This window comes from Dinoponera quadriceps, unplaced genomic scaffold (assembly GCF_001313825.1).
Source record: "Dinoponera quadriceps isolate SergipeBrazil2010 unplaced genomic scaffold, ASM131382v1 scaffold141, whole genome shotgun sequence".
Lineage (NCBI taxonomy): Eukaryota > Metazoa > Arthropoda > Insecta > Hymenoptera > Formicidae > Dinoponera > Dinoponera quadriceps.
The window spans coordinates 742737-770192 of NW_014554256.1; the positions used below are offsets into that span (position 1 = coordinate 742737).

General features: G+C 41.2%; 2 protein-coding genes across 11 annotated transcripts; one reads left to right on the plus strand and one right to left on the minus strand.

Moving 5' to 3' along the window:
* Positions 1 to 435: 435 nt before the first annotated feature.
* Positions 436 to 19274, minus strand: LOC106751138 (2-oxoglutarate dehydrogenase, mitochondrial). Of its 8 annotated transcripts, none has more exons than XM_014632161.1 (17): positions 19183 to 19274; positions 15178 to 15435; positions 14420 to 14626; positions 11016 to 11118; positions 9900 to 9962; positions 8203 to 8458; positions 7205 to 7439; positions 6937 to 7116; positions 6257 to 6437; positions 5892 to 6172; positions 4987 to 5215; positions 4342 to 4620; positions 4068 to 4246; positions 3510 to 3944; positions 3093 to 3247; positions 2610 to 2747; positions 436 to 2001 (listed from the first exon to the last, which is right to left on the minus strand). In XM_014632161.1, the coding sequence occupies exons 2-17, from the start codon at positions 15424 to 15426 to the stop codon at positions 1902 to 1904; spliced, it is 3270 nt and encodes a 1089-aa protein (XP_014487647.1). In that variant the 5' UTR covers positions 15427 to 15435; positions 19183 to 19274; the 3' UTR covers positions 436 to 1901. The 8 variants fall into 8 exon arrangements, with proteins under 8 accessions (XP_014487647.1, XP_014487710.1, XP_014487589.1 ...); XM_014632224.1 differs by having other exon boundaries at positions 15178 to 15433; positions 19180 to 19249; XM_014632103.1 differs by lacking the exon at positions 19183 to 19274 and adding an exon at positions 15797 to 15898.
* A 108-nt stretch (positions 19275 to 19382) lies between these two features.
* On the plus strand, positions 19383 to 27200 carry LOC106751555. 3 transcript variants are annotated; one of them, XM_014632476.1, is made up of 11 exons: positions 19383 to 19610; positions 19688 to 19786; positions 20478 to 21647; positions 21785 to 22181; positions 22354 to 22654; positions 22741 to 22833; positions 23309 to 23588; positions 23654 to 24079; positions 24138 to 24241; positions 25506 to 25638; positions 25726 to 27200. In XM_014632476.1, exons 3-11 carry the CDS (start codon positions 21591 to 21593, stop codon positions 25999 to 26001), a joined length of 2067 nt encoding a protein of 688 aa, XP_014487962.1. In that variant the 5' UTR covers positions 19383 to 19610; positions 19688 to 19786; positions 20478 to 21590; the 3' UTR covers positions 26002 to 27200. The 3 variants fall into 3 exon arrangements, with proteins under 3 accessions (XP_014487962.1, XP_014487946.1, XP_014487954.1); XM_014632460.1 differs by having other exon boundaries at positions 25506 to 27200; XM_014632468.1 differs by lacking the exons at positions 19383 to 19610; positions 19688 to 19786 and adding an exon at positions 19795 to 20332 and having other exon boundaries at positions 25506 to 27200.
* The last annotated feature ends 256 nt before the right edge of the window (positions 27201 to 27456 follow it).

Below are 27456 nucleotides of genomic sequence, written 5' to 3' on the forward strand. Positions count from 1 at the left end.
CGAAAGGAACAAAAGTATCGAGATTACATCGACAGGTTTTCATGTGATTCAGATAAATTAGCAGGTGAACACCAAGTAATTGTTTATTGATAAAAAAGAAAAGAATAAGCAAATAGACGCGATCTACGGTAGAAAAATATACACAAAGATACGTACACATCAAATACACGAATATTAAATAATTAAATTTAATTATTATATTAAAAAATCATAAGGCAGAAATTCAAAATATCATGAGGAAAAAGAAACTTATTTCAAGATTCTAATAAATTAATCTACGTAACAAACTTTGAAAGCAGCTTGAATAAAATATCTCAAACGCACGTGATGAAATGTGTGTGTGTGTGTGTATGTGTGATTGGATCTCCCACTTCATTCTAAATAATGCTAAGATTTATTCGCTAACTTGGCGACGGGGAAGACAAATGCAACGGGTATGTGACGATAGAGACGATTTAATTTCAGCATAGGATACTACAATATCAAGTGTAATATCATTGTTCCGCGCTAAATTCAGATTTCAGGTGTGTCAAGGGTTTCCTTCACTTAAACGGAGAGGGAGAATTTTTTTTTTTTTTTTTAATCATTCGTACGTGCGTGTTTGTAGAGCGGTGGGCTACTACTATCGTTGCCACGCACACAACGACGAAGAATACATACACGGACAAGGCAGGGTGAAGCGGGACGGCGCGATTCGCGTCGCGTCTCGCTCCGTCTCGGGTAGACACCTCTATATATTCTATCTATCCGTGTCGTCGGACTGTCTAGATAATAATATCGTGCTAGTAAGATCGTGAGAGAGAGATATATCACATAACTATCGAATATTCTATGTATCGAACGGAACAGAAACGATGATAGAGTGTAAGACTGCTTCCTCATCGTGCGCTCGCCCGCTTCTCAGCGCACGACTACATCCGACGAAACCAAATTAATCACGATACGTACAATAATAAAACTTCCTCCTATTGATCGACTGTGTAAGGACATATGGCGACTCTACTCCTCCTCCTCCTCCTCATTCACATTGTAACCGTCTTTTAAATAGTTCAGGTAGAAGAATATAAATACAGTGCACACTTTTGCACCTAACACACAGCGCCTGGCGCGAGCTGGCAGCAGCTGGATAAATTATCATTTAAATTATTTCCTACTAGTTTCGCTAGTTCCTACTAGTTCCTACCAGTTCCTACCAGTTCCTACTAGTTTCGCTAGTTTTATCTTCTACACTCTCAACACACACACTCTCTCTCTCTCTCTCTCTTGCCAAGAGCTGAAGTACCCGTTGGATACCCTCCATGGGGTAGCACTAGGGTGCTCTCAGTTGTGTCGGTGTGTCTTTTGCGAGCATCTCTCCGGGTGAGCACGAAAGGAACATGTTATTCTCTCGACACACCGGACTCGGCTTTTCACAGCGTCGTATCAGCACAACTGAGACCGAAGACCCGAGGGGAGAAGGCTCGGGATGTAGTGCTACGTCGAACTTACACAGAACGTCGAGGACGCTCGTCATCAGTACCACCAATCATTTAATTTTTTATAAGAAACAACAGCGACGATAAAAAGTTAAAGTGATTGGCAACCGTTCGTTCGTGGCGTCGAGATTAATAATAATCGGGCGAGAGAAGAAAAAAAAAAAAAACAAAAATCGCCACGGGTTTACCGCAGTCCTTTTGTTTATGCCATGGACAGCCTCGCTCGGGTGTACTTCAGGATATATTGTTCGCCTACCGTTAAAAGTGTCACGCGCTGCGCAACATCGCATAAATTAATAATAATACTTTCCTTTCCCGATCGTACTGATCACTCGAGGGTTAATTTATCAACATATGAACAGGATGAAGTACACAAGGATGACTGGCGCAAAAAAATAAATAAACTTTCAGTACTATGGGGGATCATTAAAGGCTCAAGGAGTCGTCGACCAGTTGTTTGAGCTCTTTGAGGTGCTGCATCTTGCTGCCGGTGGCCGGCGATGACGCGGTCGGACGCCCAGCATATCTGAAAACACCAGTATCGTCAATTCTCTTGCAACATGGAACTCGCCTTTGGGAAGTGATACGTTACTAGCCGCAAGTGTTAATAACAGTCAACAGATACCTACTTACGAAGATGTCTCGGTGTTACCCGAGAAAAACGTAAAATGCAAAAAATATCACCATAATTAAGCTGCGTTCGGGAACACACACTGAGGGTAAAGTGGCGTTTAATCGACCAATCGTGATAAGAAAATCCAAATTTTTTTTGTCCGCATTGCTCAAATAAATGTCATACTAACCTGTTTTTGAACGCAGCTTTACAGTCATATTAATATTAAGATTTTAAGTACGTATTATTAATAAAATATATACAATTCATTACTATATTGTCAATTATGCACAATTATATTATTTTGATATTAATATAACTGTAGTATCATCTTTACAGCGAGATGTATTTATCGTACAGTTAATGAACAAAAGAATTTCACAACCACATTCTGTCTAATCGTGAATAAAGAATAATTTAAATATATAAATGGGTTATATCTACTCATACACACCAAGCGGAGGCTAATTTACGACAAAGGAAATTTTGTATTGTGATCGATGATTTCGTTAAAATGTTACCTCATTATTCTCTGTTTCGGTCTAGCAGGTTCCGTTGACTGTGACTCTGACACAGTTTCGGTTTCGGTCGGTTCGGACGACGAAAACAAACCGGCGAACCACCCTCCACTCTTACCCGTCTTTGACGCGCCTCCGATACTGCAACACACGGCCCAGATTTTTTTACTTTATTCTGAAACGTGTAGACTGGAGGAAAAAAAAAAAGAAAAAAGCTGCCAATAATTGTAATCTTGTAACAATGATAGAAACAGACGCGTGTTGCGAGGAATATATCGACTGCCGAAGATTTTCGCGGCGTCACGCAGTCAACATGTCGCGGTGTCTAAAGTAAAAAGATGTGGGCCGTGTGAACAGGTAGAGATACAAGAAGCGAAACGCAATACAGTGTGGCAAGTGCATTCGTACATACACATTTTTGTAACACTTCACCTCCGCACACTTCCCGACTTGACGGCTGGGTTGTTTTTTTTTTCCAGTACTTACACGACATTCCGAATACCGTTGAGCGCCGTGTGGAACCTAGGCTGCACGTAAGTCCACGCGCCCTGATTCTTGTGCTCCTCCTGAGACCACATCAGCTCCGCATTGGAATACTTGGCAGCTTCCTTCTTCACGAGATCATACGGGAAGGGCGAAATCTACAAAGCGCGAAGAACAAATTAATTGCGTGAATTACTGTCGAATCAACACGAAAAAAACTTGATTTCGACATTCATTAATTCCGTATTTTGTTGTATTGACGCACCAATATGCAAAAATTAATACAGATCGCTCCCTTCATTTAACGTACGAAAGTGATAAAAAAAAGAAAATACATAATTTACGAGATTTCAGATTTTGTACTAAAAAATATTAAGATAACAAAAGCGTTAAAAAAAAAAAGATTATTCGGAAAGTAACCTGTTCGACTCGGGCGATTGCGATTTTGTCGTCCATTTGCCGTTCCGTGCGAGCTTTCTTCAGGTCGTAATAAACCTTGCCCGAGCAAAACAGCAATCTCTTGACGTTGCCGGGGTTCTGAGCTGCCGTGCCTTCCTCCGGTATCACCCGGAGGAACTGCGTGTCTTCCAGCATCAGGTCGAAGTTCGACTTGGCCTCCGGATGACGAAGCAGAGACTTCGGCGTCATCACAATCAACGGTTTCCTGAAGGGCAGCGCGATCTGTCGTCGCAGAATGTGGAAATAGTTAGCCGGCGTGCTGCAGTTGGCGACGATCCAATTGCTGTCGTGTAACTGGCGAACGGCGAATTCTTCACTCTCCGGCGGGAAGTAATCCGGATCATCGGCGGACATCTGGAGGAAACGCTCGAGACGAGCGCTGGAGTGCTCGGGACCCTGAGATAAAAGAGAAATATATATATATACTCGTTTAACAGGTGACTGATTCGTCGTAAAATTAATTCATAATTAACCGAGATTGATTTCACAACACCGATGGAGAGATAGAAAGAGACTTACCATTCCTTCGAGACCATGAGGTTGTAACATGACAAGGCCGGATTGCCTCACCCATTTCGCCTGGCCGCTGCTGATGAACTGATCGATTATACATTGCGCGGTATTGTTGAAGTCACCGAACTGCGCTTCCCAGCACACCAGTGCATTAGGGTTTGTCATCGAGTATCCAAGTTCGAATCCTGCGCGCGCGGAGCCAAGAAATTATCTCGATATATTCATACAGATAAAAATTGTACAGATATAATTACACTAAACGCGATAATCATGACCTTACCGAGGACACCAAATTCAGAAAGAGAACTGTTGCAGACGGTGTAAGGTGCTTGATCAGGGTACAGATAGCAGAGTGGCCTGTAAGTTGCTTTGTCGACGGTCTGATGGTGCAGCACGTGATGCCTGTGCGAGAACGTGCCTCTTTCCACGTCCTGGCCCGACAGTCGGACGTGAATACCTTCCTTGAGGAGGGATCCGAACGCCATGGCTTCCCCGAGGGCCCAATCGACGGTTCTCGACTCGACCATTTCCAAGCGCGACTTCAAAATACGTTCGATACCTGCACAACGATCACAGTGTCACTTCTTCCGCGACGATGTGTCACAGTCATTTCTAATTTTCAACATTCATCGAAATGACAGTCTTAAAGTTTTAGAAAAAAAAAGCCGTTCTTTCCTCAATTTTCCCGCGGATTTCTTCGGTTTCCGTCCCGAAGGGTACGAAAATTCACTCAGAAAACTTCACGTTCCGTTAAGACCCGCCACGTTTAACTTTCTTCCGTGAAGAAGAAACCAAAAAATCCGGAGGAAAAGTCGGAGAAAAACCGGGTCTCTTTTCCCGAGAAACTTTGAAAACTGCAATGAAAATCACATATCTTTAATGCCGTACTAACTTTTGAAGATAACAAATTCAGTCGCATACTCACCTTTGTGCACGACAAACTCGGCTGCGTTCGGCGGTAGCGACGAAAACTTCTTGCCGATGTGGACGAGAGTGTCCTCCTTGATGCCGGTGGGTGACACCTTCAATGGGTCCTTTCCCTCGAAGAACCCCGACCACGGTGAGTCCAACCAGTCTTTGTACTTGATATGCGTCTCCTGTCTGGCGTTGTTATACGCCTCCTCGCAGATCTTCTCGTACTTGTCCTTGACATCCTACGAACGAGAGCAGTTTTTAACACGATCAGGGACGAGGGGTGAGACATTACTACAAAGTCCCTGGCCGTATTATTAGACGCACTTTGATTCTTTGATAGAACAGCAGGTTAGAAGAAAAGCTACTGATTTGATTTTTACTCGATTAGAATAATTTTCGGTGTTAATTGGCGCTTTTGCCTCTGCAATCTTCTGAGGTGTCAAATCACTCGTTTTACCTATAATTTTTGCAAAGAATATTAATATTTTTCACGCAAAAATTTATTTTTCTTGATTGGTAAGCAAGGAATTTGAAGTTTCAAGGCGCATGTAAGCGAAAATAAAACTAAATTTCAATTGACACACATTCGAAACTCGCGTTTGTTCTCGTTATTACTAACAATGCAACTTACGCGGGTTCACATTTGTTCAAGGTCACCGTAACAGAGTGAAATAACATCATAAAAAATACCTCTTTTATTTATTTATTTATTTATTTATTTATTTATTTATTTATTTATTTATTTATTTTATATATATATATATATATATAAAGAATAATAATAATGGTTCCTCAACATAATTCGATCGATAGATGAGCCATATTATACTGGCCCTCGGGAGTCAATGAAATGTAAAGAATTAAGGTGCGCGTCCCATAATACGGCCGGAGACTGCACGCGCAAGATCTCGATACCTTCACTTCCTCGGGGCTGACGACGCTATCAGCGAGAAGGGTATTGGCGTACTTGTCGAGCGCCGGCGGAGTGTTCTTGATCTTGCGGTACATCAAAGGCTGCGTGAACATGGGCTCGTCGATCTCGTTGTGGCCGTTGCGCCTATAGGAGACCAAGTCGATCACGACGTCCTTGTGGAAAGTGGCCCGCCATTCGGCCGCCACCTTGCACACGTGCATCACAGCCTCAGGATCGTCGGAATTCACGTGGAAAATGGGCGCGTTCACCACTCTGGCAACGTCTGATGAATGTCATACGTATGTTAGTCATCTGTCGTTGAAGGAAAAGAAAAGACAAGATACTCGAGGTTGCGCAAGTTGCTAACCGGTACAGTATGGCGAGGATCGAGAATGCCGTGGGTCCGTGGTGAACCCGATCTGATTGTTCACGACGATGTGAATGGTGCCGTGAGTGGTGTAATCTGGCAGGTCGGATAGATGCATTGTTTCGAAGACAATGCCCTGACCGCAGAAAGCAGCATCTCCGTGCAGCAGAATGGACATAACCTGCGACAAACAGATAACGTTGCATCTACTCAAATAAAATTACACATCCGTGAAGAATTCCAAAACGTAACCAGAATTGCATGCAATTGCACAATATGGATATGTAATTCAGGGTTGCCACAGGACATGAGTTTTAAAGTTTCCTGACTTTTTGTTCGATAAAAAAAATGTATTCTTTAGAATAAGAACATTTGGTGGAACTGTGAGCAAAGTTAAAAATTACAGGCTTTTTTATATGTTTCCATGACGTTTCCCGACTCGTTTCTCAGCTCTGCGGCAATTCTGGAATGAATTGAACGTACGAGTAACTATGGCACTTCGCTAATTCCAATGTAATTCTGAACTGAACTTTTTGTCTACCGAAATAAAACTAATTACATTACATAAGGCACATTTTGCCCAGTTTAAGATGCCATTTACTCTTATATCATGTAACACAACCTGTAATAAAAAAGATCGGCGTAAAAAAAGCAACTTGTGTAACTAGGTCTGCGTTTACCTTTTTGCCTTCGCCATCGCCTCGGTAGAACTGTTCGGCGCGTGTTTTGCCTTGCACCACCGGATCCACAGCCTCGAGATGCGACGGATTCGCGACCACGGCGAGTCGGATGTTCTTGTTCGTCACGCGGTTGAGGCGCTCGATGTACGTGCCCAAGTGATACTTGACGTCGCCGGAACCCTAAAACACAACACGGGATGCTTGGCCGTCAACAGAGTAATTACGGCACACGTGTTCCACAGTTGTTAAACAGGAGTCTAACACTTACATCATCGGCGGCTTCGAGAGCAGCGAATTGAGTGAATATCTGGCTCAACGGCTTGCGGCAGACATTAGCAAGAACATTGAGACGGCCGCGGTGTGGCATACCCATGACGATCGACTCGACTCCCAATTCCGTGGACTTGTCGATCACTTGCTTCATAGCTGGAATCAAAATTTCGCAACCTTCCAGACCGAATCTCTTCTCCGACGACCATTTGCGCGCCAAGAATGCCTCGAATCTGCGTCACATTGAAAGACACTCATTGGCCACGTCTCTCTCCCGGACGTTGGTCGAAAACAAAACGTAGAACTGCGAGACTCCAATTGCAAAACTCCACACCCACGTCTATTCGTTAGAAACTCCCTTTTAAATAGAGCGACCACGTGGAAGAAGTCTATCTCGTCAAGTGTCTCATAGTGTTTACTTACACATTGTATGAAATAAATAAAATGGAAATAAAGAGAAGATATAACATGGAGAAAAAGAAGTAGCTGCCCACAGGTGAAAATTAACTGTCCGTGTAATACGATACAACTGAAGTTTAGTTAATTTGGCTAATTCCTTTTGTCCTTCTACCTGGTTTTTAACTTCTACAGCTAAAAACCAGGTTTGGCGACTAAATTTCAGTTGCATTATATGACATCTAATTCCCTTTTTCCGTGAGGGGGGGGGGGGGACCTTCAGACTCCTTTTCGTTTCATAAAAATGTGCGATATTTCTTCGCTTTTTTAACCTATGTGAAATTTGTGATCTTAGCAAGTTTGTTTTTTATTCTTGAACTGGCTGTACTAGTTCAAGAAGGCAGCGTTCCGATATCCACTGGTCAGTATTGAAAACCTATAGCACTCATCTACAGTTACGTACATATTATAGGTTTTCAGTACTGGTGGTGAATATCGGGACGCAGCTTTCATGAACTGGTGCACCCAGTTCGGAAATGGAAAACAAGCCTGATGTCTCAGTACCGATTTGGAATTCGAGCCCGCGACTGGTCTTATTACCCGGTTGCGCGCGTTAATCTGGCCAGGATGAGCCTCTTCTCGTCGTTCGTCACCTCCATAATCCCAGGCGTCTCCATTTTCTGCCTGATCCAGTTGCACTGCTCCAAGGAGTTGATGAACATGAACTCGACGCCGATGTGGCCGCAGTAGGCGGCCTCGAGCCGCTTCAGGATCTCGCGCAGCGGCAACGATTTCTCCTTGCCGCCGATGAACGTGGTAGATGGCAATTTAAACACACGATCCATGTCCGACTCCTCTGTTTTAAGTGATGATGAAACGAGAGACAGAGAAACACACGTGTTTTACAAGTTTTACACCCCGAGCATGGTTGACCGAGAGGGAGATATCTAAATGCCGCGGTTCGTGCACGGAGAATACAAATTTTGCCGGAACAGCAAATACTTCTCAATATAGCGACAGCAAAAAGAAAAATTTGTTCGGACAGCAGAAAAATTGGTTAAAAGTATTAATTGTCCCATGCATCCAGCAAAGAGCAATTAATATTCTTAACAAATCTTTTCGCCGTTCAAACCAATCTTTTGCTATCTGAACAAATTTTTTTCGCTGTCACTATATCGACAAACATTTGCTGTTCTGGCAAAATTTGTTTCATCCGTGTGGTTGCACGAGATGGTCCGAGAAACTGCGGCATTTACTTGAAAATACTCCGTTTTTGGCACGAAATGTGTGTGTGGTGGTCGTAAGCTGAAGGATCACGTGAAATGAGTCAAGTGTACTCTTTCCCTTTTTACCCTCCCCCCTCCCTCCCCGTCCCGCTTAGAACTGATACTGAAAATGTGTTTACTTTGTGCGAAAAAGGATTTTGCTTTTTGGAACTATACTCTTCGCTAATTGCGTGTCGACGGTATTAATTAATCCATCTGTTATATATCTCTGCACGATTTTAATTCGAGGAACAACAGCCTAGTTGGTACGGCGTATAGACAAATCGTTTTCTCTAACAGCGATATATGACCTTAGTGTGTTCACAGTATGTGTGAAGTATTCATTGATGTAAACATGCAGTATACTTTTGCGAGATACCGTGAGTGTACACCGTATACGCCACGATATTTCACAGTATTTGCGAGCACAGCGCAAACAAGTGGTAAACTCGCGGAAAAACAAAGTTTTCAGATACAGAGAGAGAGACGAAAGCCGTGAGAGTTAATAAGTATAAAGCGTGTAGTTAAAGGGCCACAACACCATCGAGAATAAAAAAGGAAAGACAAACGATGAAAAATAAATCTCAAATAAACAAGTGATAAATAATAAGTAATATTATCGTAATATAAAATGCAATGAGTAACACAAGACACAGAGATAAAAGAAAAGAAAGAACACACGTCAGAGAACTCGAGATATTAATAATAATAATACACACAGCATGTCAGTTTGTTACACAGCAAGATATTCGGCGGTGAAAGAGAAACAAAATCTAAGTTTCCGCCCGTGTCGTGCGGTCGGTCTTCTAATTTTTATCGCATATTTCATTACACGATAAGTTTTCCGGCCGACATATGCGTGGAAAAGAGAAAAGAAGGACCCAAGCACCTTTATAGTTATAGTTCCACCCAATGCAGCATTAAACTTTGTGCAAACACAAAACGAGTGCTCCCCGATATAATTCACCGGCGGTGAAAGAGAAAAACCCTTACGGAAAAACTGGCGTTTTAGAGATGGTGATTATTACATACGTTTCATAAGGGTCGATACTCGATATTGAAGTTCCTGTGAGTAAGTAGTACGTGGTCTCTTCCCTGTGGACATCAGACTCAAACTCAACAACGATCGGATCCAATGCCGATTCCCAAAGATTTTTCGTCTTTATTCGCTACTCGTATCGTTTGCTGCATATTCAGTTTTTTTTTGTGTTCGTTCGTCGTAAAAGACGTTCAAGGAAATTCAAAGGTCCATGTATTCTGAACTCGCTTTTATGGATAAAAGTGCCTTGAACGTAGCTTCTCAGTCAATCAGGTGGTCCTTGAGCCACTTCTAGAGGCACTTTTATCAATAAAAGTAAGTTCAGAACACGCACCAAGAGATTTACCGAAGAATTTGGAAGTCTCCGATTTTCTCTCTCTCTCTCTCTCTCTCTCTCTCTCTCTCTCTCTCTCTCTCTCTCTCTCTCACTCTCGTCAAAATCAAATATAAATTAAGAAACTTTCCAATACAAGAAATTTAAACTAAGAAACTTTCCACAAGAAACTTTCCCTACAAGAGATATGATAAATTTGTTTTTTTTTTCTTTCTCGTTGATACTTTTATTATTACTGACACTACCTAGAGAGATGAACCGATCATGTCGTGTTTGCAGGGTGAGAACGGAAGATAAGTTATAAGAGTTATGGAAAAGTGCAGTAGAAATAATTAAATGTACTGAAAGCCGCTAAATTATACTGAAAGAACTAATCAGTAGACTAAACTAATAATATGATAAATCAAATAGCAAGCGAAGCTTTGTAGGTACATTTCGTGTGTGTTAATTACTCGGATAAAAATCGATGAAACTTATTCTTTCCACGTACGAGTTAATTAAGCGACAAGAAACGCGAAACGTATCTCATTTACGTTAAGCACAAAAGATTGTTGAATATATTTTGTCCAATAACAGTATGTAAGTAATTTTTATATGAATAATTTATACTTGGAAATATATTTGCAGATATAAATAGTCACGATTACATTACTGATAGTCTGACTGATTAGTAACCCTTGAATCAATCGAGTGACATGATTCGCTGCTCGTAAGAGCCTATTTTTATATTTTTACTCTGTCATTAATGCAAAGACACGTTCATTTATAGGCTTACCGAATGAATAATGGTTATACAGTAATTCTTGCGGATGTCTATCGTCAAGATCAGCGCTGTTGATGCCGAGTGGATCCAATTTAGCGATATGATGGCCACGAATCTGTCAATTTAACGTCACATTCATACGAACTAGATAGTCTTCAAATCTTCATTGCGTCTTAATAGCACAGTAACAATACAGTTAAGATAAATTACTGTGTTTGATGTTTCATTTACTTTTTCTTTGAATATTCCAGCACAATACAGCAAAAAGGATAATACGATGCGAATTATCATTGTGCTTTTTTACACAAAAAAAAACATCATATCATAGTAATTAAAAATATATGTATATATATATATTACAAATATTAATATAAAGCGTTGTGATCAATATAGCAAATTTTAAAATTCATTTTGCGAATATGTTATCTGTTCCTTAGTTTTTCTTATTACCGATACTTTATGCGGTGCTTTTCACTTTATTATAAAGCAAGAAATAATATATAATTCGATTCCAATTCCCTGTTATAGCAGTTAGAAAGAAAAATAATCATAAGATAGTTAATAGAGAAAATTTAAAAAGACAGGCACAATTTGGTGGATAACAAAATGCAGGTGTCCAAAAGCAACATACACATATAATAACAATACATACAAAGTGTGCATGCAAAACCAGCAGAAATCTCCTTAATCTTACCTTTGACGTTTCACTCACGTAGGAGCGATACACGCCCGTCTACGCGTATATTTATCGATTTGTATTCTGTCAAGTAAATTTTTCTTACTCGACAGTTTCCATTGCTCACATATATGAAAATACATACATATATATATATATATATATATATATATATATATATATATACGTAAATCATTGCATACCCAATTCAATTGTCGATTATTATGAAAAGATGGCATGGAGATAGTTCCATAATGCCCAAAATGAATTTGTATCTCACGTTTGTAGAAACATTTTCAGTATCAGTGTGAATTTGTATTTCATAGTATATAAGACTCACTTAACATCATTTGCAATATATAACATCAGCCTCATATAAACCGATAAGTTTCTCTAAACCACACAAAATGGCTTAATTACGAAATATTTTAATATAGGAAAGCAATAAAGTTCGACAAATAAAATAAAATCTTGTCAAGACTGAAGAAAAAAACACGTTACTTGAATTTATAGATTTCGCTTCAATCGAATCTTAAGGTACGTTTTATACATCGTAAAGTTATTTTTGCGCTTTAAAGTCATATACAATTATATTATTGCGCAAACAAAACTGTGTGACCGTAGAAGGTTTTTTTCCCCGGGAAAACAGAATGTAAAATGTTATTATGTAAAAATGATTCCATGAAATGATAATGCCGAAAGCGCATTAGGAAAAGCTGCTTCGACGAGTAAAATCGCGAGAAATAGAAAAAAAAATTAAAATAATCTGTAACTCTTATACGTATTTATGTAGACCACACATATAGTCCAAACCAAAATATGATGTGATTGTCATACACCTTTATGTCGCATATGTATGGAGAAAAAACCATGATCTCTAGAATAAAACAGCCCGTGAAGAAATGCTCCGGGGATAAAGCCTTACCAAGCATGTACTGTCGCAGCACTTGTTCTGGCGACCCTTTGCGGGCTGCGTAATGCGTGTGTATCAGGTCTGTTTGCATGATACCCAGGGGATCCAGATCGGCAACTAAGTGGCCTCGAGCCTAAACGCCAAACGAATAATCCCGAAAAGAACTTCACATTTATATATAACTGTGCTTAACTTCGAAACTGCACTACACACAGTTGCAATCGGAGAGAAAAAAAAACGAGCCAACATAGCTATATATATAGAGCATCGGCAAGCATTCTACACTTCTACATTCTGATCTTTACTGAACATAGTTGCGAAATTTATATACAGGCTGTAACTGGGAGGTTATACGTCAACTTTTATCCTTCCCGTAATTTTAATTTAATTGGATTAAAAAAAAATTATATTTATGTATATATATATTGTGTTATGTAATTGGAGTGTAATTAAACAGTTTTCATAATCTTAATCAACTTCGCGATCAATCAAGTTATAAATTTGTATCACTGCTCCTTTCTCGACATTTATACACATATGAAGTACTTAATATACGATTCTAAGCCGAAATCATCGGGAATATCATATTGTCACTTTTGCTAAAAAAAAAATACAGCAAGGAGTTGCAAGGCATGCTAGAGATAAGACATGTAGTGAGACTATTGTATAATTTTCAACATAATCAACATATGACTATAATCATACTTGCTAATTGTGCCCAATGCATTCATTACGTAACCTATCATGTATTGATAGCATATGAAATACATGAGAGATGCTAGAATTTTTGGTAACATTATACGATAGCACCTAACAATAAACATAAATTCTTAACATCGATATGTTCCGTGTCCCAGTTCCGTGCCCCTTCATGTTAACATATTCATCATAAACTTACATGAAGTTCACATTGCATATACATATGAACTTGATATGCATATATTTATGTCTACACAAATATAAATTTTATATTAGATAAAAAATACCCCTCCTTTCACTCATATTTCCGCACGTATTATATAAACAAAACTGGTACACAGAAATTGAAAGCTTTTGTATAGTGGACTTTACATGCAAAACCATATTTAAAACTTCTGTAACTGTATACAAAACACATGTATACATGTATATGCTGACATATATCCGACATGTAGATTTTAACGCGTCATAGTAATTCCCGTAATGCACGCATAAATTACGAAAATTGATGTATCAACAATCATATTATTACTCTTTAAAATATCGCTTTTATTTAAATAATGGCAGCAAGCTGAGAATTCTTTCTATCGCGCTTAAATATGTGAGAATATTTTCAATACGATTAGATGTCGCTAAAATTTACAATTTAATTATTGAAATTGCTATTAAAGCGTAGCATATAGATTTAGTTATATAGATTTTAATAGATTAATACATTAACGATTCAGAGGCATTCTTTCAAGCTCCCACTTAGTTTATTAGATACGTTGAAAATAGACAAAATATAAATTGTCTTTCACAGAAAGAGGAGCATAAAATGTGTTAAGCTCATAGTTAATGTAAAAAAAAAAAAAGTAAGGAAAAAGAAATACTCCGATGCATTAAATCGTACACTTTGTTACACAAGTAAAATGTGTAATAAGGCCAAATAAGACGTGTCGCCTCTTGCAAGTGAAGCGATAAAATTAGCAACAATAAAAAATTATCATTATTCATACATGTATTTTCGGATCAACACTGCGGGGTAAAACCCGTCATCTATGAGACGCTTGTTTTGCAAGAGTTACACGCCGAAATTCGTGGATATGAAGATGAAGCAAACAGCTAATTTCAGCATTCCACACATACCTGATAAGAACGAATAATAGCCTGCACTGCTAGGTGGTCGTCAATAATTTTCTCATTGACAGGCATCTGGCTGACTTGCATCCCACCCATGGGCAATAGCGCTCCAAGCGGCACTTGGTTATGACTTGGAGCGAGAGATGGTGGTGCCTGATACGCGAGCCCAGGTGCAGCTCCAGCGGTACTGTTTCGAAAGAAGGAATCCCATGACTATAAAAAAGGATAGAACAAATTTAAAGATATTTTAGATACACCGGAATACGAACAAACGTCATAATAACAGCATTATATGGAATTCGAGATAATTATAATCAGAACGCAAACGATAAAACAAAATAGAATTTGTAAAGCCGAAATTTTGCTCTGCACAGGATATATATATATATATATATTATGTCGAGACAGTTTAAATATTCGTATTCAAAAACTAAAACAATAAGAATGTCCAGGGCTATATATCCAGACACATTGGTACTTTTACTTTAAAGTAAAGTAAAGTAAGTAGCGAGTAAATAAAACCTTTATCTTAGATTTTATTTCACAATCTGTGCGGTCGAGCTCATATCTATATTTTTGGCTTTCCTCTTTTTTCTTGATCTTCGAGACAACCTTCTTTCAATTTTAAGAAAATAACACTAGAAACATAACATGTATCGTTCACAATCTCACATACTGACATCGTTCTGATTCAAACAAGCAATTTTAATTTGAATCTTTCACAACTTGCAAATATCATTATACAAGATTTAAGATTTACTCACCACGTGCACGCTGGTGGGGTCTCGCAACCACGCGTTGTACATTAATTCAACGTAGGAGCTGGAGCTGCCATTTAGAAAAGGTTCGCTTGACACGGTGCTGTTGTATTTGCGCGTGGCTTCGGTGAAGATTACCTGGCTGGTCCTCGTCAACGGGTGACTGCGGACCACCCAGGAAGCGTATCTTTCGGGCCCGCATATGTTCGGCGCCAAAGGGGCCAGTCTGCTGAATAACGTCCTTGCCTTATACATTTTTTTTACCTAAAACGCACAGTGGAACACAATGGAACGTCACTTAACTGCTCTACGTTGATCTTAACTTTTGCTTCATTTTTAAATAGGTAGGAAGGAATCATCACTTTATCATAGGAAGTACCGCTGATATGAGAAGGATAGCAGGAGATAAGGCAAGGAAATTACGCAAGACGCGGCTAAAGATAAAGATAAAAAATATACTTCATATTTTATGTGCCATTTGAACTGATTAAGTGAGCGCGTTATCTGAAGATCACACCTGCAGTTAGATTAAGCATATCGCAAGTGTCTCGTGCTTAAACTACTAATGAGGCGGAGGATACAAACACAATGAGAATACAAACACTTTGATAGGTATAATACTAACGTATGTTATGCTCATCTCAGTTCGGCGCGCAGTCGTATAATCAGATTTGCCCGACCTTATCGTCAGTATCTGCTGCCTTATCGTGCCTTATATATGTTATTCGAAATTCTAGAGAGTCTGCAGACTCTGCCTCTGCAGATCTTTTGCAGACTCTCTTTGCCTGTATGTCATATTCATTGAGCGTGCAGACACGCAAGGTAAATGGGAAGCGACATTATGTAGTTATGTAAACAACTATGTTGATGCATCCAAGATTCTATTTGATACAATTTTGTGTGTGTGTGTGTTTTTGCGTAGGTAAAAATGCATACACGAAGAGTGATACTAAATAAAGCTTCAGAGAGAATTTCTATCTATGCTTGTAGAAATATTTCAATGTCGTATTTTAGTCTCGGGCATATAGAAATAACAATTGCACCATCGGACGCAATACGTCAAATTCGAGACATTTGTATGTGATGAAACCGACTGATACTAGCAAGTGAACAGATGACGCAATAAAGTCCATATTATACTTTGTGAATTGTAATAAAGGATTGACATATGTGACTTATTCAGATCATACTGATATCATGAATATATATATATATATATCATGAATATATATATATATATATATTCATGATATCATATCATATATATATATACATATTTGATACGTGAATATATAATGCAATATGGTGCAAATAAAAGAAATACACTGATTATATATATATATATATATATATATATATATATTGCTTATATATTTACACACACACACACACACACACACACACACACACACACATATATAAACAATTAATATACATTTATCTCTTGTGCTACATTATACGAAAAGCTTATGCGCTTCATCATTCGCATAAATATTCACGTTAAAGTTCTATTTTAAAGGGGGAACTGGCAGTTCTCCAGGTTGCGTAACAAAACGTGCAGAAAAATTTCGCCGAACGTCCCACGGAATTTCGCAAAGAGAATCTAAAAGACTTATTGAGCATACGTTGTATGCACTTTCGCCTGGGTACACGAGATCGTATATTATCTTAAAAGGTTCTCGTGACGACCAATGGGATCAAACGATCGGCAAAACATTGCTATCTGAAGTATGAAATACGTAGAAGGGGAAAAAAAGAGTACAAAGGATAACTAGGCGTTGCATGTGAGGTAGATACATCAGCTTTAAAGTTTTCGCAGAATCAATGGCAGACATTGGCCTCCGATAAGCTCCGATAGACGTCATTCTGTCTGTCGGAAACGGTATATAATTCATATTTTGAGATAATGAAACACTTTAAAACATTACTCCTGCCTCGCAGCAGAAGCGGCAATTTCTCTTTGATAACAAAGAAAAAAAATTCAAATATTTAACTTTAACTCAGCGCTAGACCTTCAGACTGAAATTCAAATGGCAATACTGAATATTTATGAACATTCAACAGGATGATTCGAAACCTTGAAAGTGAGTTTTAACATATGGGGTCAGACAGGAGTAATTATGGTGCTACTATATTCCTCGATAATTACTATCGAATCATTAAGAAATAATTAAGGAACAATTAAAATAAACTAACATAAGAGCATCTACTATTGTATTTTCATTCTGCCGAGTTATTTTAGTCATTTCAAAAAAATTCCAATGATACATATTGTAAGGAAATTAAGAAAATCAGATTCAATGACGACATTACATGCTTTCGTTTCGAAATCATACATGGTAATGGCAAGATTATGAATCTTGGAGTCACGTTGCCTTTTCTCTTCGCAGATTTCCCCAATATGTGTGTGTATGTGCGTGTACCTGTTCTAGATTTTTATATAAAAAAAAAATATATATATAATACATATATATTAGTATCATCATATGAACGAGTCACATTTGCTACTAGTTTATCCCTTTGAACGTCTAAAACGCAGAGGAAATAAAAGAAATCGCGATTTCGGAGAAACCTATTTAGTCACGAAGATTCGTGATAAAACACTTTCGCAGGAAACCCCGGCACGATCACTGGCCTCATTCGCTCGTAGCACTATTGAGAAAAATCATTAGGCCCTGAGTCACTTCTCGCGATAAAAGTTTCCATGAAATTACGGCGGGAATTACGTCTCGAGCGCGCCGAGAGAGAGGGAGAGAGAGAGAGAGAGAGATACGCCGCTCTCGAGAAACGTGGTCGCCGTTACCTAAATGTCACATCAGGATGACAGACGGGAGGCGCGCAATATCGCGGAACATCTATCGCGCCGGATTACACAACGCGCGATTACATTTTTCCTCTTTTTTTTTTTGTCCCCAGTCACGCTGAGTTGCGTCGTCTGCTTTGGCATTAAGTATGATTATGTGCTGCGAGCTTAGAGACAAAGACAGAGAAAGTGAAAGAGGGAGAAAAATCACGAGCAGGCGGAGAGAAGGGGAACGGACCTTGTACGAGTCATTCCTTCTTCCCCTTTTTTTTTTTCAGTTACACACTACTTTTGTATTTTTACAATCGGGAAACGTATGAAAAGGAGGCAAACAATGTCCGTTGGTTGAAGGTCTTCCTGCTTCGTTCGAAAAAAAAACAACGAACGTACGTCGTCGTGGAAAAAGGAAAGATAAAAGATTTAAGTAGCGAGCTAAACGGCGACCAAGTCAAGTGCAAATTACACCATTGGCATGCCGAAGATAAAAGAGAGAGAGAGAGAGAGGAGACACACGCGGAAAGCTCAATTAGACTCGTACTCGTGCACCGCGTGTTTGGAGGACGCGGGGCGGCGTAAACTCGTGCCGCGTGCGACGCGACCGTGCCCGGCGAGAGGCCGTTAAACGAGCTGCCGATGAGATCCGCAAACAACCGTAGAATACGTCATCGGGCAAACCGCGTCGGGCGCGCGAACTTTGTATTCTCTGTATTCTCTTGTATTCTTCTCGCGGCGTGACTGTCAATCGAAAAACTCGCGCTTCCGAAATCGGCTCGAAACCGCCGACCGGTTTCGTCATTCGCGAAACGTGACCGCGTGTGCCGCCGTAGCGACGTGAAGTTAACGCCAAATGCGCGCCGCGCGCGAGGAATCCTCTCCCCGGAAAGCCTCGCGGGGAGCGCACGGGGAGTCGAGTCAGGTGACTATTTTCGTCGTCCGGTCGCGAAGTTTTTACGTAATCGAACGTAACCCTGGCGTCATCGCGGCACATATATATGCACACAATCGCACTCGAGGGGAAGAGAGAAAGCACCGTCTGGTCGATCGATCGCACGATGGGTGGCCGATTGTGCAGCGTCGATTGCCGCAACCGTTCGAAGAGAGAGAGAGAGAGAGAGGTTATGCTCGCGCGAACATCCTGGCGAACGACAGGCGTGCGAAGCGTCGACGTCGTCGGCGCTTCGCAACCGGAGGGGACCCTTTCCGCCTACCTGATGTTAACGTGACACACGAAGACGTTACGGACCGTCCACCATTTGCAAACTAGCTGGCACGTCGCTCGTGCGTCCTCCTAAAATACACCCGTGGTACAGACCCGAGCGCACCCTGGCGACGAAAATTGGCACGACAGTCTGGAACCGCCGCATTCGAAATTACCCGCTATCACGTAACACGCACTGACGCAGAGCGAGCTGACGTTTCGGCTCTCGTGCTTTCCGCCGCACTTTGCTTGATTTTTCGCAGCCCCCCCATCCCTCTGCTGTGGAACGCGAATGGCACACCGTCTTTGTCGGTTTCGTCTGCAGGAATATGCAGCTGAGGCGAGCGATGTGACGTTTCCGTTATATTGAAACCGTTCGTAGCGACGTTCGTTCGAAGACGAGACCTCTTGTCGCTTTCACTTCCAGCCGCGTTTCCTGTAAGTTTTTCTCCCCAATTTTCGTCCTTCCCTCGTTTCTTTTTCATGTCCGCCACAAACTTGTGTTTTATTTTTAGCGGAAAGTGTGCGATAATGCGACCGAGATGAGAGGCACAACGCGACGCTGACAGATGGCGTTGATGTTCGAGGAAGGCGGTTGGGCGATTCGCCGATCTGTGAGTACAATAACATTTCAGCGTACAATAAATAATGGCCGTGAGCGGAGAAGAGAGATGACAAATTCGCGCGTCACGCGTAACAATATAAAGTCGCGAGTGTTCTTATTATTGTCGCGTTTTCTCGAACGGGAACAAGCACTACTTCCGCGCGACGCCGCGTTCCGTTCGCTTTTGATATCGAGATCGGCGCGAGAATTGAAAGCGCCTTACGTCAAGCTGCCGTTGCATCGTGGACACTGAATTTGTCCCTCTGCGCGATTGCTCACCGAACAAAGGAGAATGCAGCCCGCGACAGGAGAACGATGTGAACGTTCAGCGTGTCAACCGTAACCTATGAATCGTCCTTTTAATCAAGTCTCCTTCGTATCGCACGTCGTCTCGCGCGGGCAGCGACAAATTACGTTTATCCGGTGAAACGACAAATTTCTATTAGCGGCCGTCAGATTTCCGTGCGAGTGAAAAATTATGGAGCTTAGGTGAGAGAGCAGCCGGATATACACGATATGAATATTCCCAGCATCGCGAGCGAGAGAACGGTTCCAGGTAATTATCGGATGAACAATCAGGTACTCGTCGTGTCGTGAAAAACCGTCGTAAGAAAAAAAATTTGTGTCAACGCACACGCGATCTTACGATTTAGGAGGAATTTACATCCCGCTCTGTGTATCATTATTTCTCTTATTTTCAGAATCATCCCGAAAAATTCCACCCGAAATGCAATCATGCAGATTAAACGATTCGGAAAGCAGACCGAACGTCACGCTGAAAAGTATTGTTGCCTGTCAATGTGAATTTTTTCTCGTTCGTAGTTCTAGCGTTGTACGTAGCATGACCTTTCCGTCAATGCACGAGTATGTGGTCAGTCACGAAAAGGTTGCAAGAAAGTAAAGATAGAAGGTCGTGAGAAGTCAGACACACAGGTGTTCTATAGTGCCGTTAATAATATCATTATCAATATTATTATGGGAAGATAAAATTGTCTATGTATCGTCTATATAATCGTATATCGCGAATGTACTGACGTTTTTTTGGATAAAAATGTGAAGACAGCCTGCAATCAATCAATAAATAGCCATAAAATGAACGTGATGATATTGTGAAAAAATGTGGTGAGATGAAAAATTATGTATTGATGGAAGGGATAATGTTATATCAGGAGGAAGAGTTCGTCTCCAAATATTTATTTTTGGATTTTTACGTTAGGTCGCGTTCAGAATTTGTATTCCAGCTTTTCGGATGATGTTGCATTTCTAAATATGTTTTAACACGATCGAAAAAATTTCCGATTGAGAACTGAGTCATTGATTCCGCTTAGAAATCGGACAGGAGTTGGACATGGCGGAAACGAAATGCCTCACGTTAAAGTCCGAATTAGATTACGTGATGGATGTCTGCCGGAAAGGGCAAATGGAAGCGAGAGGGAGCAAAGGAACATCCGATACTCCGCATGAACAAATGATACCGTTGTCCAAAGGCTCCAGATCCTCCGTCGAATATCGTAATTGTAAATTCGAGTTCGCAGCTACCGATGAAACTCCAACAGACTGTAACAGACCTCCGAAAGCTTCGTAACGTTGAACGCTGAAGGCCGACGAAAATTCAGACAACGTTCTTTGCTAAGCAGCTTGTACATCTAAATATTTATATTTCCGTAGATACTGCTCTGAATCTAAAATCCGCGCGATTTTCGCCCAGAAGAAACACCAATGGCGACGATGTCGCTAAATGCGAAATTTTGAACGAGGAAACGCAAAAAGGAGTATTAAACGTCACGATTACACCGAAGACCCAGTTAGATAAGATGCTTCCTCCCGCGATAACGACAGTGCCAGTTCAGAATAAAACTATGGAAGCGAGTGTACGTGACTACACATACGTATCATAAGTCTTCATATAAAAATCGTGTATAAATTCCTGTATGTCTGGAGATACGCACGAGTCTGGAAATTACGAGAACAGATAGACGAACCGAGTTTTTCCCCTCTGAACAAATAGACGAGCAGAGAATACAAACGGCCGCTCTCCTCCTACCCGGAACACGTGCACGAATATTTACAATCTATGCTGAGCGTCGAAGGCTCCGTCGAGGGATTAATATCGAAAACGGACGAAGACTATTTCGGTGCGGTACCGAGTTGCGTGAGAGAGGATGAACTGGAATTGAATCTAGACACGTCGGAGGATACAGAAGCCAGACAAGCGGCGAACAAGTGTAGACACGCGTCGGGAACGCCAAGGAACGAAATAAATTCCACCTGCAAGACGGACGAAGCCGCACCGAAGATTCGGAAGAAGAGAGGAAAATTACGGAGTTCCGTCTCCAGGAGCACGGTTACGACCAAGGACACGTGTCTCTTAGGCAGGAAGGAAGCGAAGAGACGCAGGAACCGAGGTAAAAGTCGAGCTCGCCTCTGGGCAGGGCGTTATTGCACGACTGTTAACGTGTTAATTAAAATGTAGTTAACGTACAATCAGTATGTAAATCAGTAATTAATGCTTTCTGAGCGTAAGAGTGCGTTGTATCGAAGGACTTCTCCGCTCTTAAGTCAGGGTTTTCCACGCAGGTCGTGGCGTTGCTCGTCAACAGTCCGCCTTGCTGAAGGCGAGAAAGTCCAATGAAGTCGTGGAAATTTTTCATAACACTGCGTTAAAGAGCAGCAACTCCAGAGTCTCCGCCAAGTATTCTAAACTTGGCCGCGGGGCGAAGCATGCGAAGAAGCAGAACCCTGCTGAAACGGTTACTCAGAAGACGAGAGAGAAATTGTATTCTGAACGTTTTGAACACGTTACTCGTGGACATCAATTCCGCAGTAATGAAAAGCAGAGTCTTGAGACTGCGTTGAGTAATCGTAAAAATAATCCGAGGTAACTTTTCTCGATCTTAACTCTTAATTATTGGAAAAAAACTTAATCGTCGTTGTTACCAAGCACTGTTTATCGCCTATCGATAGAGTAACAGCCGACAGTATTCAGGAGCAAAATAAATCGGGAAAGCGGTTGAACGATCTCTCTCCTGAAACGTTAAATCGCGAAAGCAATCCAAGGTAATTTTTTCAAAGATCATAATAACAGCAATGGTAAAAAGAAAGAGTGAAATAATATAAAATAAAGAATACGATTATTATAACAATAACATTAGATACAAAATACAATACAAAAATACAATACAAAATACGACACGAAATTGTATTGTGTATCTAAACCATTGGTTCTAGTTAATTTCGTGGCGTTGATCGCAAATATAACCCATTAAAGTCGAATTGATCCTAATTTGTAGTAAATTGCATAGTAAAAAACAACAACAGGAAGGAATTTGACACTTGAGACTCTTGTGGTGTGTGATTATAGTGAAATAATTATTTTTATTTTCCGTTTCAACGCATAAACATAAATGGAGAAAATCGCAATTCAAGAAGGATACAATGTACGACACGAGATTTGTCGACCGAGCGTTAATTACTCGTAATTGATCAGTCTTAAATTACGCTGCCGCTATCATGCAATCCTGTCGTCTTCGAGTCCTAGAGTAACAGCCGACAGCAGCGATCAAAAGCAACGTGACTCGGAGAAGCGTCCGGACGATTCACTGATGCGGCGCAAGACGTATCAACGCGAGCACACTGCGTGCAGCGGGTTTAACGCTCCGATGTCTACTCATAATTACGAGATGCCGACTGTAGCTTCGAAGTTGAAGCGCTCGAGTAGGTCGTACTTCGGCAGGTTCAACTTCCGCAATATACCGTTCGTGGTGAGCACCTCGGTGACTCCGAGTCATAATCTCGGGCTGAACATTCAACAAGTAAGTCACCACGAGAGATATCGAAGAGGCGGCAGAGACTCCTGAGACGCTTTCCGTTCTGACAGGTTCTGAGCATAATGAAGACGAGGCAATCGACCGACATCGCTCCTTTCTTCATACGAAAAGTTAGCAGAAGTGCGAGACCAGTGTCGACATTTCTGGAGCAGATGAGCGTGCGGTGCGTCAAGTCGATTTTCGACCTCGAGTCATCGACGACCGGCCGGCTCCACGACAAGGAGAGCTCGAACGTCAAGCGAGACGGCGGATCGTCCGTGTTTGAGCTGCGACACGTGGGAAAGGTGCAGAGCGTTCACACGGCGGGATCCAGCGTCGCGCGAACGATTCCCGGGTTGTTTTGCGAGGAGAAGGGCGATTTTTGCGAGGAATACAGAATGAAGCAACGGCGCTCTCTCGTTGCGAACAGGAGGAGCAGCACGCTGGCGTACGCGAGAAATCAGCAGCGAATCTCGCGAGTGTCGCTGAGCAAGGAGGTGAATCGCGCGTTTGGCGCGTCTCGAGCGTAATTGTAGTAACGCGTTGATATTACAGGAGGACATTGGCGATCATAAAATGCACATCACCGACTCGCATCATTCCAAGGAGATACACGATGTTCTGGTTAATCTTCGCGATCAATTCGAAGAGATGAACACGTGAGTGTCGGCGTATCGTTATATTAAAGGCTCCCCCGTTTCCTCGTCACTGCCATCTTGATTAATGTTATCAAAAGCGCGAGAATATACGTTCCAAATTCTTGCAATGTACGCGGAAATCAAAACATGTGCCCGTAAAGTGACATTTGTGATCGATTCAGGCTCCTCCTGGTCTCTTGTTGCAGTTGTCCTTGTTTGATGACGTCAGAAGCGAGGAAACGTACGTCGGGAATTCTTGCGTTATACGTTCAAATAAAAAGATATATATATATATATTTACTCGCAAAATGACGTTTGTTCGATCGATTTGGCACACTTGTAAAATTGTCCGAACATTTTTCTCCAAAATGCTAAGTTATTCGTCCGCAAATATTCTTTTCTATTGAAAAGAGTCTAGAAAGTCTAGAAACTCTTGGTATGCATGCGGCATATTAATAAAATATCCTCCAACACGTTCGACGGCTCTCACGCACGATTAGCGAAATGGACACTCGGCTGGGCGCATGATTTTGTCACGTTAATTTCACGGGTATTTTCTTAGTTACTAGAGTAAACCAAACGGAAAGATTTTCGGAGTATTTTATAAATCCACTCTCAATCGATCTCACAAGTCTCATTTGTGACGGACATATCTTTTAATCTTTACAAAAACTTTGCAAGAATTTTGAGCCTGAGATTATTTTCTCGCTTCCGCACAGGGAAAAAGGTTTCTTCGGATTTGGAGTATACGTGTTCGTTTTACTTGGATTTGCTTAATATAAACATAATTTAATATCAGATATTTTGTTTGAATGAAAATATTGTTTCACTAGAATAAATTATGTTGTTTGATACAAAAGAAGACAGTATTATTTAGAGGAAGTAACATTTCGTTTTCAATAAAAAGTTCACTTCATTATGTATTAAATATTGTTTCACTGTAAACGAAAAAGTTGTTTAATATTTTCGTAACGTAGCGTAACTCCTCTCAAATAATTTATTACTTGTAACAATCATTATAATGTTTTGATGAAAATATAAAAGAAATATGTTATTTGACGAAGAAAGAGAGATTTTTATTATTTAAGAAACCAAACAACATCCTGTTTGTTGAATCAAACATTCGTTTGTTCGCTCCATTTGAAAAGACAAATTTGTTTCAATTAAAGAAACTTTATTAAATCCAAAGAAATCTTTATCTCCGTGTCGAAGGAGCCTTAAGGAGCCTTAAGGGTGTACGCGATTATTTTCGAAAGCTCCGCCAGTAACACTTCCGACCGTGCAGGCGATACGAGAAATTGCAGTCGGAAGTGGAAAATTCCGACGACGCGACTCTACCGGGAGAACTGTCCACCTTGGAGAAGGAGCTGCACGTGAAGGAAGAGGAAATCGTCGCCGTTATCGATCTCTACAAAGAAGTGAGAGTTGTTATGAATATATATACATTCGCGGTACGCGATGCGTTTCGCAGAACGGGATTATCTCGAACGATAACGCGCGAACAGGTGACGTCGCTGAAGCAGCAGATGAAGGTGTTGCGCGAGAAGAGCAGTCTCGTTTGCATAGGGACCGATTCCGTAGGACCGCAGAGAAATCCTTTCCCTATCGTGTCGCTCGCGCCTGGAAAGTCTCGCTTCCTGACGAACGCTACGCAAATCTTCGGCCGAAGAGGAGGATCCAGCGTTTACGGCGCGGCGCGAGAGCCGCCCGCTTCTGTACAGCTTACCGCGCTGCTACGGCAGATTCAAACCTTCCACAAGCAGCTGCAGCTGGTATCGTAACGTCGGGAAGAACGAGAGAGACTGCGGAGGAGTCGATCCGCCGCCAAAAGTTAATTTCGTCAGTTCAACAACATGTCGATAATAGCGCCGGAATTTTCTTTACTTGCGGTATAGAGTGGTATAGAGTGAAGTCACGCCTGAAGCGTGACTAATTCACCTGTTCAATATCGCCCACGAATATCGTTCGCGGAGAATGTTATCAGCAAAGCTTGAAATAATGTAAGAGTTACACTATTTGGACGTATTTATTTGATCTCCGAATCTATCAAGCATATTTCAAGGTGGACGGTTTTTTTTTTTTTTAACGGATCTGCGAAGTACTCGTCGAAATTTTGCGCGGCTGGTTTTTTGCAAAATGGTAGGAGGCTTTTTCGTTCACCCAAACTACAAGTATATGACAGATGTCTTACTTAATAACGGACACCCTGTATATATTCTGAATATACGCGATAGCGCGTACCCAGACGAATCCTTGATGCATTCGTACAGAGAAAAATGAAACCGTAATACTCACTTCAACTTTGTCCGATAACATTTTTCCCTGTCAATATCTCTGAGAGATGCTCACCTGTCGCGCTTTGCGCGCCTCGCACTGTACGATGGCGGACGTCAAGATCGAGATACGATTTCCTCGAACGCGTTTCGAGAACGCAGACACCGACGTACAACGGAAGCATTCGCGTTCTCGAGAGAAATTCTCGGAAGATACATTTTTTTAATTAACGTCACCTGTGTTCCGGAAACGGTGTCGAGGGGAGAAGTGGTGTCGGCCTTCGTGACATCGACGTCATCGTGCAGCAGGCTCTCTCACCGCTCCTTTCGTGCCCGATCGTTGCGCTTAGCGCTTCATTGGATTCTTCAACGAGCTCAAGTCGCGGATAGATCTCGGCGGAGGAGGGCATGCCGAGTCGTTTCTTCCTCTCTCTCTCTCTCTCTCTTTCTCTCTCTCTGTTCCGCATAGATACGGTGGATTCGCACATTCACTTCTCACGACCGCCGCCGGGGATCGATTTGGACATAAGGTGTGCTGACGAAATAAACGAACATTTCTTCTAGCAGATCATACTCCATTTTATTTCGATTCTGCGTGCTACCTCATATAATGTGTGTAATATTCGTTCGTATGCATGTGTACGATTGTATGTATCTATGTATGCGCAGCTGCCTGTATTTATACATATAATGTGTATATGTATATACACACACACACACATACACACACGCGTAAATCCACATTTATGTGCGTGTGTGTGTGCATGCGTGTACGTGTTATAAACGCCAAAAGGTGGCTTAGGATTCCCCGCTAAGATAAACCTCGCCGTCGCAGCTCGATCGCAATTTCGTTACAATTTCAGCTACGTGCAGCTCACGTACGATGAAATACCCGAGAGAAACCGATATTCCATTATCGCTCTATTGATCTTCTCTTTTTCTTCTTCTTTTCCGCCTCTTTTT